General features: G+C 44.2%; 1 protein-coding gene across 7 annotated transcripts in view; it reads right to left on the bottom strand.

Moving 5' to 3' along the window:
• AGBL3 (AGBL carboxypeptidase 3) overlaps positions 1–19,862 on the bottom strand; it is an 873,099-nt gene that overhangs the window by 419,338 nt on the left and 433,899 nt on the right. For all 7 annotated transcript variants that reach the window (XM_078669865.1, XM_078670168.1, XM_078670098.1 and 4 more), the window contains exon 6: positions 10,006–10,156. In XM_078669865.1, the coding sequence (XP_078525991.1) occupies positions 10,006–10,156 (151 nt within the window). The remainder of the gene's footprint in view (positions 1–10,005; positions 10,157–19,862) is intronic.

The raw sequence follows: 19,862 nt of genomic DNA, 5'->3' as shown, positions 1-19,862 counted from the left end.
ATATATATATATATATATACTAACAGAGATGAAGCCTACCCAGTGGCTAGGCACATCAATGCACATCACAAGGGCGATTTGAACTGTTTAAGTTATTTCGCAATTGATATGGTGTTGCCACTGCGAAGAGGGGGAGACAGAGAGGCACGGCTTAGGTTGTTGGAGACTAGCTACATTCTCAATCTCAATACAAAGACACCCAATGGTCTTAATGCGACCGAAGATCTATATACATGCCTACAATTCTAACTGCATCAACAATCTTTAAGTAAGCGCCCTCAGCATCAGAATGGAATGGTGTGCGTGAAATTTAGTGGGGGGGTAGTGTTAACAGAAAACTGCAGCTGTCATTTATTCAATTTTATAAGTTATATTTGTTCACAGGGGATATCATTTTCATCACTTTTTATTGATTCTTGCGTGGATAGTTGTGTGAGCACGTGGGCAGTATAGACGCAATTTTCCACAATCACAGTGAGCCCACATGGGCGGAATTTTTTGATTTTCTCATGATACTCCCTGTTAAACGATGAATTTCTATTAAAGACTGCATAATGTTTTGCTGCTTCTACTTAGAGGATTGCATTTATAACGGATGAAATGTTAGCCGAAATGTTACATTTGATGTAGATTTAAGGAATTAGGCTGCATTATACATTTACCGTGTATATATTTGTATATTAATTAACCAACTATTTATTTAATGAAATGTACGTAATAGAAATTATTACTTGGTTGTCAAGGGAGGAGTTATCTTGAGACACAAATGTGATTCGATACTGTGTACTTAGTTGGATTAGGCAGAAGTCTGTTTTCCTTGTCTATAGGCCCAAGATCACGTGATCTCACTACGCATTTTAAAATCAATGGTTATTGTTGGCCAAGTCATGTGATCAAGGGCTCCAGGGCCCGAAACGCGTCATGGCGATCATGGGTTGCACAGAATAAAAGAATAAGCAAATTCATCTGTTTGGGTCCGTTTCGTTTATCACATCCAGTGAAGGGTGTGGGATGGAAGTTCTTTGTGATATATATATATATATATATATATATATATATATATATATATATACATACATATAGAAACATATATAATTATACATATAAATATAAAATGTAATACATATAAAATATAGAAATAAAGTTAAAAGTACCATAGAACTAAAAAGGCCCATAGAAGCCTTAAAGGGAGAATTCACTTTAGTAACATATCAGAGTCATTATGATAGTCCACATTCCAGCCAATCATGCAGCAGCACCCTCTAGAACCTTCTCCTCAAAAGCTCAGGCCCTCAGATTTTTGTAGCACCAAAGTGAGCCATAGTGCATGAGGAGAAGAGAGCCTCTGAGGGGAGGAAGGGTGGGTCGCATGTGAATCTATGAAAGACACCAATACTGAAGAACCACAGTTTACAGGTAAGTAACTAATGTTCTTCTCCAGTATTAGGGGTGTCTTTCATAGATTCACATGCTTGAATAAGAATAGAAAGCAGTAAACCAATACATAAGTCATAAAAGGCAGTGAAAATCAAAGTGAGTAAAGTCAGTGCACATATGAACATTGATACATATGATACATTTAGACATATGGCAAAACCTTTTATGACAGGAGGCGGGAAGCAACAGAGGCTCACCTTAGTTGAAAAGATTTCGTAGCACTGCCTGTCCCACAGCAGCATCTGCAGCATCCGCTGAATCCAGACAATAGTGCCTCGTAAACGTGTGTCTGCTCGACCACGTTGCAGCTCTGCAGATCTGGCGCAGAGGCACTCCAGCAAAGAGGGCGGTAGATGATGCCACAGCCCTTGTTGAGTGTGCTCGCACCGGAGCAGAAAGAGGCTTTCCAGCCCGTTGATGGCAGAAGGAGATCGCAGAAGAAATCCATCTAGTAATGGATAGTTTAGTGACTGGTTGTCCTTTGCACATTCGGCCATAGGCCACGAAGAGCTGGTCTGATTTTCGAAAAGGAGCGGTGTGCTGAATGTAGAATTTCAGGCAACGGTTTAAATCCAAGGAATGTAGAGAACGCTCAGCAGGAGACTGAGGATTTGGGAAGAAAGTCTTGAGAATGACAGGCTCATTAAGATGGAAATCCGTAGGAACCTTGGGGATAAATTTTGGATTTGTACGCAAAGTAACAGCGTCCTTGGAGAATTGAAGAAATGGAGGTTGAATTGTGAATGCTTGAATGTCACTTACTCGCCTGGAGGATGTAAGCGCGAGTAGGAGAGCAACTTTCCACGTGAGGAATTTTAAGTCCGCTAAATGGATGGGCTCAAAAGGAGGTAGGAGGAGCTGAGATAAAACCAGATTCAGGCGCCAAGCAGGCGGCGGACGACGTATGGGCAGATACATTCGAAAGAGGCCCCTGAAGAACTGTCGGATGATTCGAGAGGAATACAGTGATGTGGAACCATCATGACGAAAGCGAGAAATCGCTGCCAGAAAGACTTTAAGAGTGGAATGTGAAAGTCTTGACTTCGCTAGAGATAGGAAAAAAGGCAGGATTTGCTCAGGCTTGACGTGCATCGGATCAAGGGCTTCCTTGTGACACCAGACACAAAACCGCTTCCATTTCAATTGATATGTCTTAATGGTGGAAGGAGCACGTGCATGAGCCAGCACTTCCCTGCACTCCAGAGTAATATTCAAACGTGAGAACTCATTGTGCTCAGGTTCCAAGCATGCAGTTGGAGATATGCCGGATCCGGATGGCAAATCCGTCTCTGGTTCATGGTGAGCAGGTGAGGCAGAGGGCGAAGAAGAATCGATCGCAGTGGGAAAATAGGAGGAGATCGGTGAACCATGGGCGACGTGGCCATCTGGGCGCAATCAATATGATGTGAGAGGTTTGAAGCCTCATCCTGTGCAACAGGCGCGGAACTAGAGGGAGCGGAGGAAAAGCGTAAGAGAATTCGTTTGACCAATTGATCGAAAACGCATTCCCGCTCGACTCTCTGTGGGCATACCGACTTGCAAAGCGTAGGCATTTGCGGTAGGTCGGAGTCGCAAACAGATCCATCTGTGGTTGGCCCCACTGACGAAAGACATACTCCAGAGTTGGTTGGTGGAGTTCCCACTCGTGATTGCCTGTAAGGGATCTGCTGAGAGAGTCAGCAAGGGCGTTGGAGACACCCGGCACGTGAACTGCTGACAGGTGGACCTAATGGTGAATCGCTCATTCCCAGATTTCTTGCGCCTGTTTGGAAAGCAGAAGAGACCTCATACCTCCCATGCTGGTGGTGTTGTCTGTCCGCACCAGCAGCGATTGGCCTTGTATCAGCCTCCGGAAAGATTTTAGGGCGAGGAAGATGGCCAAGAGTTCTAGGCGATTTATATGCCATGTGCGTTGAACTGCAGTCCATTTGCCCTTGACCGACATCCCGTCGAGGTGTGCCCCCCAACCCTCCAACCCTCCAAGGATGCGTCCGTTGTGAGGGTAAGCGTAGGAGCTGTATCCTGGAATGCGGCGATGTTTGGAAGGTGAGCCCACCATTCCAATGCTGATTGAATGCGGGAGTTCGGGTAGAGTTTGTCGTTGAACGACCCCAAGACTTGTTTCCATTGTTTGTCCAACTCCTCTTGCATGACTCTAATATGAAGTCTGCAGTGCGGAATCAGATGGATGCAAGAAGAGGCCATGCCCAGAAAGGATTTCAACATCCGGACTGAAACGGATCTTTTTGATCTTAGAAAAGCGACCATCTTGAGTATGCGAACTTGTCGCTCCTGTGAGACAAACACCTGTGCCAGACGAGAATCGATCAAGGCTCCTAGAAAGATTCTCTGTCGTGATGGACGAAGATGAGACTTTTCCTGATTGATAGAAAGGCCCAAGGTGCGAAAAAGTGACAGGCAAGTCTGAGTGTGTTGCCTTGCTGCTGGATATGTCTGAGCCTTTATCAGACAATCGTCCAAATAAGGGTAAAATTGAATGCCCTGCAGGCGAAGGAAAGCTGCGACCGGAGCCATAACCTTTGTAAAAACTCTTGGTGCCGAACGAAGGCCGAATGGCAACACCTTGAACTGGAAGTGCTTCGATCCGACAGTGAAGCGAAGATATTTTCTGTGTTTGTGAAGTATTGGCACATGAAAATATGCATCTTGGAGATCGATTGTGGAGAGTAACTCCCCAGGATTGAGGTACTGTAAAATTTCCAGTAAGGTTAACATCCGAAATGTTTGTGATTTGATAAATTTGTTGAGGGCTAGTAAGTCCAGAATGGGGCGCCACTCTCCCGACTTTTTCTTGATTAAAAAGAAACTGGAATAAAAGCCCTTGCCCTGTTGAACTCGAGGATCCAATTCGACAGCCCCTTTTTGTATCATGATCTTGACTTGAGCCAACAGTTCTTTCAGATGAGCTGGGGGCGGGCCAGAGGGTGGGCGGAAATTTTGTAAATTCGAGAACTTGTCCCTTTAAGATGACATCTAGGACCCAACGATCCGAAGTGATATGTGACCAATTGTAGAGTTTTTGGGAGATTCGACCTCCAATTTTCAGTCGGAGAACACTGTATCCTGGGGAAGTCACTGCTTTTTAGAGGTGGTACCACCTCTGTAGTTGTTTTTTCTCCGATAAGGTCTTGAATCGGATTGGCGATTTTGAGACTGGTAGTTGTATCTCTGCTTGTTGTCGCCATAGGAACGATACAGGGAGAAGCCACGAAAATGTGACGAGTTGCCTCTGCCACGTGCTCCCTGAAAAGGCCGCTTCCTGTATTGGAGGGTTCCTAAGGCACGAGCAGTATCCGTGTCTTTTTTGATGGATTCCAGGGCATCGTCGACATGCTTGCCAATAAGGGAATCACCATCGTATGGCAAGTCAAGAACTCTCGCCTGTACTTTAGGGCGAAAAGCTGTAGATTTGAACCAGCCTTGGCGTCTTAAAACAGCAGCTCCAGCAAGTTGCCTGAATCCTGTTGAAGAAATGTCAACAGCACAATCAATAATCTCCGAAGAGATCTTGTCTCCTTCTTAGACAATTGTCTGGGCCTCGGCTCGGATGGAATCTGGAAGCTGGGTTACCAAAGCTGCAATTTCTGACCACATTTGAAGGTCATATCTTCCAAGGATGGCCAGGGAGTTGGCCGCTCTAACCATCGTGGCAGCCATGGTGGTGAATTTCTTTCCGATAGAGTCTAATCGGCGCTCTACCTGGTCCGGAGGAGTAGTTAGCGGAGCGGCAGGATTACGCAACCGTTTCTGGGCCGCCTGTGATGTCTGAGTCAGCCTTAGGATGTGAAACAAGGCATGCTGGTGAGTCTGCAGGCGCCTTGTATTTCTTGTCAAGACGTGGCAGTACAGCCGGGATGGAATTTGGCCGCTCCATAAGTTTAAGACCTTCTTGTTAAATAAAATCAATAATTGGTATGGTATGGGTCTGCTTTAGAGGCTGGTCCTTGAAATCATAGAGGAAGCAATCTTGTTGTTGCACCTCCAGGGTTAAATAGAAACATTTGGCAGCACGTACCATTAGATTGTGGAAACTTCCGATGTCCACTGGCGGGGAAGCCAAGGGCGATGTCGGTGGCGTAGACGGCGTTTGAGCCCTATAATTGTCCTAATCTGTGAGGACATCATCGTCATCTTGATCTGTGTCCTGATGCACATTATCATCATTATCTGTATCCGGCTGTGGACGAACCGGTGATCTCGGCGTTACAGCAGGTACTGGAGCTGGCGCCGAAGGTTGAGGAGTAGGTGAAGTGGGCGCAGACGGAGGGAATCTGCGATTATAATTGTCCAGCATATGTTGCAGGTTGGACACCAAGGAGAACGGTATTTGAGTCATTGGTTCCTCCTGAGGTGCATCAAACTGATCGACATGGATGGGAAAGAGAGCACTCCCCTCCTCCTCATCATCATCCTCATCTTCTTGGAATTTTAGATTGAGTTCAGAGGGACTGAACGCAGGACGAAAAACGTAATCCACATAAGAACCATCATTGGAGTTCTCTTCTGCAGACTCAAATAGCTGTGCTGGTAGACTAGCACCACTGGTAATAGGACTCAAGTGTAGTGGAGCCGGACGTTTGACCACTGAAGCTGTTACCACTGTAAAAGTAGTTGCAGTAGCAAGTGAATGGTGCGTCGTTGACGATCCCGTTGACGAGGTGATTGTAGATGGTATTGTCAAAGCGGGACCCGTTGACGAAGGTTTTGGATCCATCCACTGTGGCAGTGTTTTCCCCTTATCTTTCGTCGACATAGATTTTCGCGCCGTCGACGAAGAGGATGCCGTCGTCATTGGTTTCGGCGTCGACGAGGCAGTCGTCGACGAAGGAGGTATCGTCGGCGTAGACGGCACCGTCGACGAGGATGTAGCTGTCGACGGGCTGGTCACCGTCGATGATGATGTTGTCGTCGACGAAGATGGGACCGTCGTCAACTTGGAACGCGTCGACGAAGTCTTCGTCGACGATTGCTTTTCAGTCAGAGCCATCGACGAGACAGGTTTGATGGTCGTCGACGAGATTTTAATAATGGAGGAGATCGGTCTCACCTCTTGAAGCGTCGTCGACGAGGTAGATGTCATCGTCGTAGTCTTTGTTAACATTGAACATGTCGTCGTCCTGGTCAGTACAGCGTCGACGGATCTCGTAGTCGAGCCGGCGCCCGTTTTTGATGACGAGAGCACAGCTTGGGACTGCGACGCCAGAGAACCAGGTCCCGTAGGCGTAGAGGCTGGCAGATCCCGTGGGGAGACAGTTTTAGAGACGTCGACGAACTTCTTTTTCTTCAGAAAAGGAGAAGGCATCTCTGTCTCTGACCCACGCTTAAGAGAGGCCTTAGAATGGAATGAAGACACGCTCTCCATATCAGAAGCTGGATTTTCTGAAGTCTTCAACTTTTGTAGCCACAGAAGGAGACAAAAAGTATTTGAAGAGAAAGTCCTGCAGAACTTGCAGTTCCTTACCTCATGATCCGGGAAAAGGCAGTAAATGCACTTACTGTGAGGATCTTCATGAAAAAGGCGATGCTTTCCACAAGAAGAACATGGCCTGAATAAAGATTTTTTTAGTTGAAGACATCTTAAGAGTTGAAGTAGCAATAAAAGTAGAAAAAACTGAGCAGAGCTCAGGGAGACTCCCTTCACACGATGTGCGGTAGAAAATCTGAGGGCCTGTGCTTCTGAGGAGAAGGTTCTAGAGGGTGCTGCTACCTGATTGGCTAGAATGTGGACTATCATAATGACTCTGATATGTTACTAAAGTGAATTCCCCCTTTAAGGCTTCTATGGGCCTTTTTAGTTCTATGGTACTTTTAACTTTATTTCTATATTTTATATGTATTACATTTTATATGTATATGTATAATTATATATTTTTATATATATATATATATATATATTTATTTTTTTTACTACTATTTATGTACCGTGGGACTCCCACTTCGACGACGGGGAATATTCAAGCATGTGAATCTATGAAAGACACCCCTAATACTGGAGAAGTTGGGATTTTTCCACATAAAAAAATACATCACTTTCGGATTCCCTCCATGCAGTGAGGGATCTGAGCAAAACACAATAGCCTCTGAAACAAGCATTTGCAATGCAATAGGTCTCGCAATTACGTGAGTTTGTGCTAGCAATGCCTTTTATTTTTGTTTTTAAAACATAAATAAAATGGATTGTCATTTACAATGCCAATAACTTAAACTCGCCTAAATGCGAGACCTATTGGATTGCTAATGCTTGTTTTACTTTCTCTTAGTCAAGCAGGTTATTTTGGATAGTGCAGCACATTCCCTTACGTTAGGGACTGTGGTCTTACTACTATAAAAAGAAGTTGTTTTCTACATAAGGAAAATGTAGAGAAACCTAGATTCCCATACTAATTAAAGAGGCACCCCCAGACGACGGACATTGGGGTGCTTACCTCCCTCTACCAATTGACTGTTATATTCAAATGAAAGTGTTCCAGGCTCCCTCCCCGGGAACATTCTATCAGTGAGGTTCCTATGATACAGAATGGATGGGGTCACTGTCCAGTTTGTGACCCCATTCGTTTTTGGTGATGGGGCTTATGTTAGACTAAAGCCATTGCGCCCTCGGAATGTCTTTACTTTACTGACACAGTGCATTTTAACTGATACTTTACGATCGAGCCTACAACAACGCATGTCAGGTTTGACCTAAAAGAGAAAGAGATATGACGAAGCCAGTACTGACCACATCATAGCTCTTTTTTATTTTTTAGCGATGTTGCACAACAGGTGCCCAGCTATGCACCATGGCAAAAAAACACATTAACAAACCCAGTAGACCTATAGGTTTTGCTAATGCTTGTTTGTTTAAGAAGTGCTTGGTGTTTGGCTGCATTACTCCTAATCCCTAATTGCCCTATCCCTTCAACTGGTTTACTTTGCTGTCATGGAATGGAAAGGCATTTATAGAGCGCATGGCTACCCGGAAGCATCCCAGCGCTAGTAACTGACACAGGGGCGACAGAAGGGCTTAGGGAAGAGCATGGTCTTTAATTGCTTCCGGAAAGCCAGATGGTTATGGACTGTGCGAAGGTGTACAGGCAAGGAGTTCCAGAGTTTGGAGGCATTATAAGAAAAAACCTACCACCACTTCTAGACCTCTTGATCCTGGGGATCTCTGCTAGAAACAGATCATCTGATCGAAGATTCCTATTGGCTTTATATGGACGTATCATGGTGGAGTTAATGCGTGGGCCACGTCCCTGCATTGACTGATGTACTAAGCACAAGGCCTTGAATCTAATCCGTTCCTGAACCGGTGAAGGGAACGAAGAGCAGGTCTTTTTGATAGTCTATTGGTGGTTCCCGTCAGGAGTCTGGCGGCGCTGTTTTGCACTGATCGGAGTTTCATGACTGCTGAGATGGGAGCGCCCAAATACAGAGCATTCCCATAATCCAATCTCGAAAGTATAAGTGATTGGACCATTACTTTCCTGGATTCAAAGGGGAGAAGTGGCAAGACCTTTCGGGCCATTCTAAGTAGGCGGTAGCAGAGGGCTGCCGTTTTCCTAGCCTGCGTCCTGAGACTCAGGTCCTGGTCCAACCAGATGCCCAGGCTCTTAATGACTGCTTTCGGGACCGGGGCTGGGCCCATGCAAGGGGGCCACATCGAGTTCGGATTGAAACTGAGAGTATTGTCCAAAATCATAATCTCAGTTTTTCCTCCGTTGAGCTTAAACTGGGAGGCGTCCATCCAGCTTGAGATGTCATTTAGACAGGTGTAAAGGGAATGGGGGTTTTGGTCTGCTTGGTTTAGCCCGACCACCAATTGTATGTCATCGGCGTAGGTGATTATCCGGATTCCCGGGGGGGCTAATGTGGCTGCTAGAGGGGACATGTAAACATTGAAAAGAGTCGGGCTGAGTGATGAGCCCTGTGGCACACCACTCAGCAGGTGAGTGGGCTTAGATACAATCATGAGAATATGATGTTGGATTTATATCTCTTGATAAATGAAAAGTAAAGACAAGTACGCATACAGGCTTTCTTAAAGATGCAATGAAAATGTCGGTCCTTTACCTACAGTATCCGCTATGCAATATTTTGCTGTGCATGCCTTTTAAGTTCACCACTTGTAAACTTTATCTGACGACTCATTTTCATAACATTCTTCTTTGAGGACACAGTTTAGTGCTCATATGTAGCCTGTTCAGGAAAGTGCATTATTCAAAGCTTCCATGTTATTGTAGCCGAAGATGTTGCTTATATATGGAATTGTCTTTCTAAGACAGCACAGGAGAACACACTCAAACTGCCTGCCTATTCCCAAACTCTTCCCGTAAACCAATGTAAGAACTATGTTTTTTTTTACCAGGTATGTCAAATGCACATAAACCAAGGTGTATAAGCCATAAGGTTGGTGGTGGTCGAAGTGCTGGAGGCTATGCAGTCTCTTTAGATCAGCTATCTATTCAGTACAGAGGCACCAAACTGCTGAACAAATAAAAATGCTTATGTAAAAGAATGAGTGAGTTAACTTGCAGGCATCAGGCACAGACAGAGAAGGAAACTTACACCTGGACCACCTTCTGTAGATTGCCACTTTCGAATCGGGACTCGAAGATTAGCGTCTTGTTAGATACCGTTTCGTGGACTGGAGTGGTGACATCCCTTAAGTGCCGGTTACCGCCAACCCGGGAGCAGATGAAATAGGATGATTTGTTGGCTGGAGGGAAATAAATAATACAAAAGTTAGACATAAGGTCCTATTCCAAATCAGGTGTTAACAGACAGCAAATGACCTATTTAAGCCTGCTTCTGGTTGGGAATAATACTACTACTTTTTATGATGATGTTATGACCTTCAACATTTAAAGAACTGTCCTTAGTATAAACTACAAATGTTCTTCTCAACTGAAGACGTGTATCCTAGAACACATTTTTGACTTTTGTCTTGTTGTACTGTTGTGTCGTAACCACTGGATTACTTGCAGCCTATATGTGTTACCACACAGTAAGATTTTCAGATGACGGTCCCCCTTATTTGATTCCCAGGTAAATGGCTTAAACCTAAAGACCCTGTGAGGAACAAGTTCCCCTTGGGTCTAGCACCATGTTGTTAAAAAGCATTGGCAAATGCAAAGGGTCTCACCTATCCAACCTACTAGCCTTGCGAATGGCCGTTGCTGTGCTGTGCAGCATTTAAAAAAAAAAAAAAAGAGAAAATAGTGCAAAAATGTGTATCCCATGTAAGACTCTATGGTAGCCTAATATGATAATCTATGTGCACGCATATATCACTACGCATGCGCATATCGTATGAGTTGGCCACCATTTTGTTTTATTTTTATTTGCTGGTTAATATTTAGGAAAAGTTAATTTAACTCAAAACTTCAAAATGCACATTTCACAAATGAAGTGACTAATAAGCACATAGCAGCTACCAAGCCCTCCAAGAATTGTAAATTAGAATTGTGATGTCAGGGGTGGCGAGCAGTAGAAGAGTGGGTGGGGGAGAAGTTAACATGAGCAGCAAGGCCAAGTGACAGGGTAGCAACGGAGGAGACTGAGCCCGAAGATGGGATAGGAATAAAAAAGATACAAATAAGAAGAGACGGGTTGGGGAAAGGAATAGATAAGGTGGGAGTCGGGAAAAGAGGGAGTAACACCGAGCATGGGGAGGGGGAGACAGTGGGGGGGCAGCACACGAGGAAGTGTGCAAGAAAACAAAAGCACTCTCATGGAGTTCTGAAGAAATAAAGAAAAAAGTTTCCCAACTGTGAGTATAGGAAGGATACAAGTCAACCGATCAAAAGGATGGCAAAGAAACTATCCTAAAGGGGAGGGAAAAGCACAAGAAGAGGAAGGAAAGTCATCAAATAAGAAGCAAGCAAATGAGAGAGACACAAAAGATGACCTTTGGGAAACCCGCTGTAAGTTTTTGGTATGGGCCAGAAAAGGTCTTTCGCAACCTGTCTCTACAGGAGACCTACAAACAAACTGTAAGGTTTCATTTTTACCAGTTTACTGTGGGAGTGCAAGTTTTGGAAATATAGCTCCCCCACATATCATTGCCCTCTTTAACCCCTAACATCCCAACACACACCCAAGGAGCACTGAGAATTCTACGATACGCTGCAGCCTTAAGATAAAATAGTTGGTTCACTCATCTTTGCTGTCATGGTTTGCTCCAACCATTTCAACATAGTTCCATCCATGTATGGTGAAATACTAAGAAACAGATGTGTAAGCTAAAAGCTAAACTATGAGTTATGCCTTAAAGCAAATGCAAGAAAAAAAGGATAAGAGAGCAGTATGCACATTATAATTAAAAAAAATAAAAGATACTAAATAAACTTTGCTACAAGTCAGCAAGAAGTTCAAAAGAACAAGTTACTTACTTTTAGTAATCTTCTGTGTGGTGGACACTTTATCAAGCAGATTCCTCACCTTGCGAATTTCCCCAGATGTCAGATTGGATCTAAAAACTAAAAAAGCAGCTGGTAGGTGACGCCAGGAGGTAGGTGGCTGTAGAGTGCTGCTCAGCCGCCTGTGCATGTGGGTATAGAATGTGGAATGCTCGAATGTTGCATGAATATCAGTTGTTGAACGGGCTTGAACGGGTTGAGCAGAGATCATATTGCTCCTGGTGGGGTTCTCTATTTGATTACTTAAACTTGAATAAAATACCATCTAACAACATACAAACCTCAGCTACCTGATCTTCTGTATTTTACATCTGGCGACGATTTAGGAAACGGACCTCTGCGTCAATTTACAAGAAACTTTTTTTTAAAAAACGAAACGGAATGAAAAGAACCTATGTTTAAAAAATAAAGATAAGGAACTGAACGAAAAAGGAAACCTACTACAAAGCAGCTCAAGCGTACTGGCACAGAGACCCCACTAGTGACCTCTCACCGGTCACCCTAGAAGTAAGTGCCAGTTATTTACATAGCAGAGTATAAGTGAACTTTAAAGGTGATATAGTTTGAAGCAGGACTCTCGTTGCTGTCAAAAGAGTTTCTTGAGGGCAGTGAGGAGTATTTTTGAAAGCGGCAATATCAAACTTTAAGGGGCGCAAGAGTGATTTATTTAGTGTCCTAACTGCATGCCAATTCCTGCGAGCCTTGTGAGTGCCCTGGTGAAGAAGGCCTTTTGTTAAATAACCGGTACGAGGACGAGTTCCGGTTGCAGTTCAGATTACAATAGACCCAGTTTGCGGAAGGAAAGGCTAAACCCAATAAGGGGAAGGAAAGGTGAACGGGTGACCCTCAACTGTGACCTGCTTTGTTTTGTGGAGAAGAGTGTTACAGTTTTTTCTGCTGCAGCGTATTACCCGTGAGCATTTTATTATTTATGCTTTATTAATTTTTCAAAAGTTGAGAGCACTCAGTTCTTGCTCGCGCTCTCACCGTTATTGGGCGCATCTTTCAAAGTCAGCGTGAGCCATCACATGCATCAAGTCTTCTTTACTTGGATTCTCACTGTTACGAGTTCTCAACGTCCCTACAGCTGTCCAGTGAATTTTGGAGCATTCTTCAGCCATGAGCCACCCGGCTCAACGTCAAAAACGTACCGCCATTTTGAATATGTGCATTTTCTTCACGTCAGTAGTTGTTCCCTGCAAATCTCTTCGTATGTTTTTAGAAAGTTTTGTGGAGTCATATCAAGAAGCCTTTCACTCGGTCTTCGTTGTGGCTTTTTCCTACGCATTGATTCATTCACATGCAGGTACTGTTTCGACTAAATTCCGGGACCTTGGAGTGCTTTATTTAGTCATCCACAGGTACTGTTTTCTACGTATTTTTAACTATGACTATTTACACTGATTTCCTGTTAGTCTGTTTTCTGTGGGAACTTGGAACATCACTCCGACTCTACTGTCTAACACTGCCATCTAATGGTTTTCTTCCATCATTTCAATAAGAAAATGTTATGTTCCTGCAATTTGGAGACTGTTAATGCTGATTTTTCTACCAATTAATTCTACTGCCTTTTCATTTTAATTCCATCGACACACCTATAGGCACGCTTTAATTTACAATTGCCTAATGCTTTTCTTAATCATTAGTACAACGATAGCCACGATATCTGCTGTGCCTTCTTTCTTCATTTATTTTTAGTCCAGAACATTAGATTGCGCAGGTACTGTTTCATTTTATTTTAATCCTGCATATTTTCTTCAGTGTCTCATCTCGTCAATTATTTTTGTTATGGAGACACAGCCAATTTATGTTACATTTTAATGCGTGGTTTCAAAGTCCATTTACTGTTAGTTTTTATAACGTAGAGGCACTGCCAAATCTACAGTTTAGATTTATTTATTGTGCATCTTGAATTTAAATGTTTACTAATTACTTGCATTTTACATGTATACATATTGTGCAGTGTGGGTACCTCCCACGCCTTTCCCTCCAACATGCTTTGAGGGAGATTGTTTAAAATTTCATGTAGGTTTGTTTTCATGTTGCTGCAGCTTTTTCAATTTTAATGATATTTTACACATATATATGTTGTGCTGTGTGGGTACCTCCCACGCCTTTCTCTCTAACTTGCGTTGAGGGAGTTTGTTCAAAATTTCATGTGTGCCATGTGGGTACCTCCCACGCCTTTCTCTCCAACTTGCTTTGAGGGAGAATGCCAAAGTTTCATGTGGTATGTCCACATATTGCGTGCATGTCTTTCTTCTTTTATGTGGTATGTCCACATTTTGCATGCATGTCTTAACCTTTTATTTGGTATGTCCACATTTTGCATGCATGTCTTACTCCTTTTATGTGGTATGTCCACATTTTACGTGCATGTCTTATTTTATTATGTGGTATGTCCACATCTTATGTGCATGTCTTAATTCTTTTATGTGGTTTGTCTACATCTCATGTGCATGTTTCACTTCTGCTTGTGGTACTTCCATATTTTTGCGCATGTTTCACTTTATGTTTTTATCTGTGCAGTTTTAAGGACAATACTAAGTGTCATTTCCTCTATCCTGCACTTGTTATTCTTTTTCAATATTCAAACTACCTTCACTCTGGTCTGGCCAATCAGTGTGCCCTGGTGGTCTTTAATGTGTCAGCTCCTTGTCTGTCATGTCTTCGCCTTATTTGCAGATTTCACCCTTTATTTCTTCTATTTCTTTAAATATCTTCTGTATCTTGCTCACTTAGCTCAGCTATTGTCTCTGTAAAAGGGTTTGTGTTGCTTGTTCATTGTGTTCGTTGTGTTGCTCTAGTGTTTCTCTTTCTTAGTTCATGCTTTGCTTTCTCGCTTCTACACCCTTCTTTTTGTTTTCAGTAAATGGTTTTACTTTATGTCACATTTTATGAATTTCTCTCCACCTCTTCTCATGTTTTTGAAATCTATTTAATATATATATGCCATTAATAATATTGATATATATTTGCATAATAATTTGTAGTGTAACTTATCGTTATGCTTTTGTGAAGAGACTTCTTTTCATTGTTAAGAAAGGAGAAGATGTAGAGTGCTGCTCAGCCTGTGCGTGTGGGTATTGAATGTGGAATGCTCGAATGTTGCATGAATGTCAGTTGCTGAACGGGCTTGAACGGGCGGAGCAGAGATCATATTGCTCCTGGTGGGGTTCTCTATTTTATTAATTAAACTTGAATAAAATACCATCTAACAACATACAAACCTCGGCTACCTGATCTTCTGTATTTTACAGTGACGCCTCTAGGGGGTGCCGTGTGGTTCCACACCAATTTTGTTCTGCCCCGAAAATGACAATGGAGCTGCATATAAATGCCACCTATCAGTGCTTACTTCAGTTTCTTTTGAAGGCTTGTCCGCATCCTCAGAGCTCATTGGCAAACTGGAAGGACCAGTGCACAGATTTCTAATTTGGAACCTTTATAGATCGAAAAGGCAATCATTCCACAGAATAGGGACATGGGAGGGTGGTGAGTAATCTGCAGTTAGATACAATATCCATCTGAAAGAGCATTACCAGAGGAAAGTAACTTGTTCTTTCAAAAGTTACTTTTAATGGCAGATTCCACACCTTTTGGATGGATACCAATGCAGTACCTCCCAAAGTGGTGGGTTTGTGGGATGGCTCAGGACAAAAGGTCCTGTAGGTCTCAACTAGCAAAATGCTTTTCCTGATGGACTACAGTGTCAAGGCAACAGTGAGAGTGTGCACGTCCATGTAGCAACCTGACAGATATCGAAAACCAAGCATGTCTATGCATTAGAAGCAGCCTTGGCTAGGGTGAATGAGACCTTCTACCTTCTGGAGGCAGTGCCTTAGATAATGAGTAGCAGGCCGTAATACAGAAAAATATCCAGCTTGACAGAGTCTTTTTCTGCACTTCCTTTCCATGTTCAGCTCCAGAAACCCCCACAAAAAGCTGATCATCCACTCAATGGTCTTTGCTGAGATTGATTGATGTAAAAGTTCAAGGCTCTCTTGGGGCCCAGTCGATGGAGTCTTAATACATCTTGAGATGGTCTGTTTCTGTACTGCCTTTGCTACAGAGAATCCCACAACGAGCTGATCGTCCACTCAATGGTTTCTGGTACAATCAGTGTAGAAACTGTGAGCTCTTTTGTTATCCAGACCTTGAAGTACCTCCTCCTCTTTCAAGGGGTAAGGTGGAACAAAGAATGCTGGAAAAGTGATAGTTTGCCTCACATGAAAAGGTATCATGACCTTCGGCAGAAATACAGCTTGAGATCGCAACATCATTTCATCCCCAAAAAGTTGGCATAAGTCAGTTGGGGTACACATTAGGAAAGGGGTGACCAAATATAATTACTACTGAGATTTCAGAAAGGATTCTGGTGGAAACATAACTTGCAAATCTTTAAGAAATCTCATCTCATCACAACAAGTGATTTGGGGCCAGATGTAGGTAGCCCAATACCGGTCGGTAACGGACGAAAATACCGATTTTCGGCCGTTTCTGACCGGTATTGAGCATTTGAGATGTAGGAGAGTGAAAATCGTCAGATTCGGTAAATTGACCGAATCGGTAATGTTACCAAATCGGTAAAGTTACCGAATCGGAAAATTTCCGAATCGGTAAAAATACCGATTCGCAACGGTTTGCGAATCGGTAAATTTACCGAATTGTTAAATTTACCGAATCGGTAAAATACAGAATCGGTAAATAAGAAGTGGTAAAATTGAAGTTTGAGATGTAGGGAAGCTCTTAAATACCAAATTTGCTTGAAATATTTGAGTATTTAAGAGTCGGTATTTACCATGGATTGAAATCAGGTGGTAACAAGGTACAGCCTGTAAAAAAGGACCCAAAATGCATTTTTTTTTCACAATGGCGGCATTCTATGTCATTGCAAGACGGCTAAGGCTACAGGAGGAAGGAGAGAGGGAATGGGAGAGACAGGAGCAGGTCTACAGACAGAGGATCACCTTGTTCATGCTCACAGAGGCAGAGATACTCCAGAGGTACAGGTTGGACCCAGACACCATCTTGGACCTCATCAGGGACCTCCAACCACTGTTGGAGCACACTACCCCAAGGGCACACGCCATTCCACCCCATGTGCAGGTGCTGTTCAGCCTACACCTGCTTGCGTCTGGGAGCTACCAGAGTGTGGTTGGTGGGGTGACCCAGAGCAGCCTGTCACGCTTTTTCCACAAATTCATAGATGCCATGTTACAGAGGATGGACCATTATATATCATTCCCTGCAACCCATGCTGAACTGCTCCAAACAAAATCAGACTTTTATCAGATGGCGCGTTTCCCCAACATCATTGGCTGCATTGATGGCACACACATTCCCATTTGTCCCCCTCCTGCCACAGAATACATATATAGGAATAGAAAGTCCACCCACACCATCAATGTGCAGGTGATTTGCAATGCCAAGTGCACCATCACTGACCTTGTGGCAAAATTTCCTGGGAGTACCCACGACTCCTACATATTTCAAAACAGTGGTATATATGCACGGCTGACAGCAGGGGAATTTGGTGAAGGATACCTGCTAGGTAAGACACAGTGTACGACCCCATTAACACCTATTGCAGAAAGATGTACATGTATGCATGTGAGTAATGTACTCCCATTTCCTTTTAGGAGACAGTGCATATGCCCTCCGCTCCTTCATACTCACCCCCTACCTCAACCCCTCAACACCCAGTCAAAGGAGATATAACAGGGCCCACAAGAGCAGAAGAAATATTGTGGAGCGTACCTTTGGTATATGGAAGAGCAGGTTCAGGTGCCTGCATAAGAGTGGAGGTGCCCGGCAGTATACCCCCATCACCTGCTGTAAAATCATTGCTGCCTGTGCCATGTTGGATAACCTTGCTGTGAAGAAGGGCACAGAGGTGGAGTTGTCAGACTTTGAGGATCATGACGACGAGGTTGCTGTGCCTTAAACACAACCTGCTGGAGTGTCAACACCAAGTGATGGCAGTACAAAAGGACCCAAAATGCATTTTCGGCCGTTTCCGACCGGTATTGAGCAATTGAGATGTAGGAGAGTGAAAATCGTCAGATTCGGTAAATTGACCGAATCGGTAAAGTTACCGAAACGGTAAAGTCACCGAATCGGAAAATTTCCGAATCTGTAAAAATACCGATTCGCAACGGTTTGCGAATCGGTAAATTTACCGAATTGGTAAATTTACCGAATCGGTAAAATACAGAATCGGTAAATCAGAAGTGGTAAAATTGAAGTTTGAGATGTAGGGAAGCTCTTAAATACCGAATTTGCTTGAAATTCGGTATTTAAGAGTCAGTATTTACCATGGATTGAAATCAGGTGGTAACAAGGTACAGCCTGTAAAAAAGGACCCAAAATGCATTTTATTTTTCACAATGGCGGCATTCTATGTCATTGCAAGACGGCTACGGCTACAGGAGGAAGGAGAGAGGGAATGGGAGAGACAGGAGCAGGTCTACAGACAGAGGATCACCTTGTTCATGCTCACAGAGGCAGAGATACTCCAGAGGTACAGGTTGGACCCAGACACCATCTTGGACCTCATCAGGGACCTCCAACCACTGTTGGAGCACACTACCCCAAGGGCACACGCCATTCCACCCCACGTGCAGGTGCTGTGCAGCCTACACCTGCTTGTGTCTGGGAGCTACCAGAGTTTATTTTATTTATTATTTATTTAACGATTTGTAAAGCGCCTGGTGACCCGGAGGAATCCCCGCACTGTAAAGAACTGAAAGGCCGCGGGAGGGGAAAAGCTTATTTGGGAAACAGCAGAGTTTTAAGCTGTTTGCGAAAGCATAAGTGGACAGGTTCCAGCCGCAGACAGCGGGGGAGCGAATTCCAGCATGTGGATGCTTTTACTGAAAAGCGACGGCCTCCAGTGCGTACCCTCCTGAACTTAGGGACATTAGCCAGTCGCTCATTATCCGAGCGCAGGGATCTCGAGGCTTTGTACGGGGTAACCATATCTCCCAGAATGGAGGGGCCTTGTCCATTGAGGAGTTTGTGAGCGATGCACATTGCCTTAAACTTGATCCTCTCTCGCACTGGCAACCAGTGGAGAGCCTTAAGCGCTGGTCTGGCCGAGGTTCTAGAGGGAAGATTCATTAGCATCCGGGCAGCCGCATTTTGGGTTCGTTGTAGCTTGCCCAGAGTAGTTTCGGGGGCTCCTAAATAGACAGCATTGCTGTAGTCCAATCGTGCCAGGATTAGTCCTTGAACCAGGAGTTTCCTTGATTGGGGAGGGAGCAGCGGAAGGATCTTGCGGACTGATCGCATAAGTCCAAAGCAGGTTCCCGCTGTTTTAGTTGCCTGGGTTTTCATAGACAAGTCTGGTTCGAGCCAGACCCCCAGGCTCTTGATTTCCTTCTTAGGGGCGGGCACCTCACTCATAGCATCGGGCCAAACTGATGATGGAATTGCTGACTATTTCTTGCCCATCAGCATGACTTCAGTTTTGGACCCGTTGAGTTTGAGTGAGGACTCGCACATCCAGAGATGGATTTCCTGGAGGCAGTGCAAGAGATTGTCTGGGCATTGGTCAAGATGTGAGAGCGAGACGACCAATTCCGTGTCGTCCGCATAGCTCACAATCTTGATGCCAAAGGGGGCAACTACGTCCTCTAGAGGAGCCATATAGGCGTTAAAAAGAGTGGGACTAAGTGAGGAACCCTGGGGCACCCCACTAGTCAAAGGCAGAGAGTCAGAGCGGGAGTTGCCATCCCAGACCTGGAACGAACGGCCCGACAGAAATGACTCTATCCAGGCCAACGCTGTGCCCCCAAATCCCGCCCTGGCGTGCCGGTGGAGCAAGACACGGTGATTCACCGTGTCAAAGGCTGCACTAAGGTCCAGGAGGATCACTGCCACTGACCCCCCTGAATCTAAGATGCACCTTGCCTCCTCGATGACGGCGAGGAGGGCAGTGTCCGTGCCTTGGCCAGGACGAAACCCGGTTTGGGACTGACGCAGCAGGTTATTAGATTCCAG

The sequence above is a fragment of the Lissotriton helveticus genome, chromosome 1_1, assembly GCF_964261635.1.
Source record: "Lissotriton helveticus chromosome 1_1, aLisHel1.1, whole genome shotgun sequence".
Classification (NCBI taxonomy): domain Eukaryota; kingdom Metazoa; phylum Chordata; class Amphibia; order Caudata; family Salamandridae; genus Lissotriton; species Lissotriton helveticus.
This window is presented reverse-complemented; position numbering and strand designations above follow the sequence as displayed.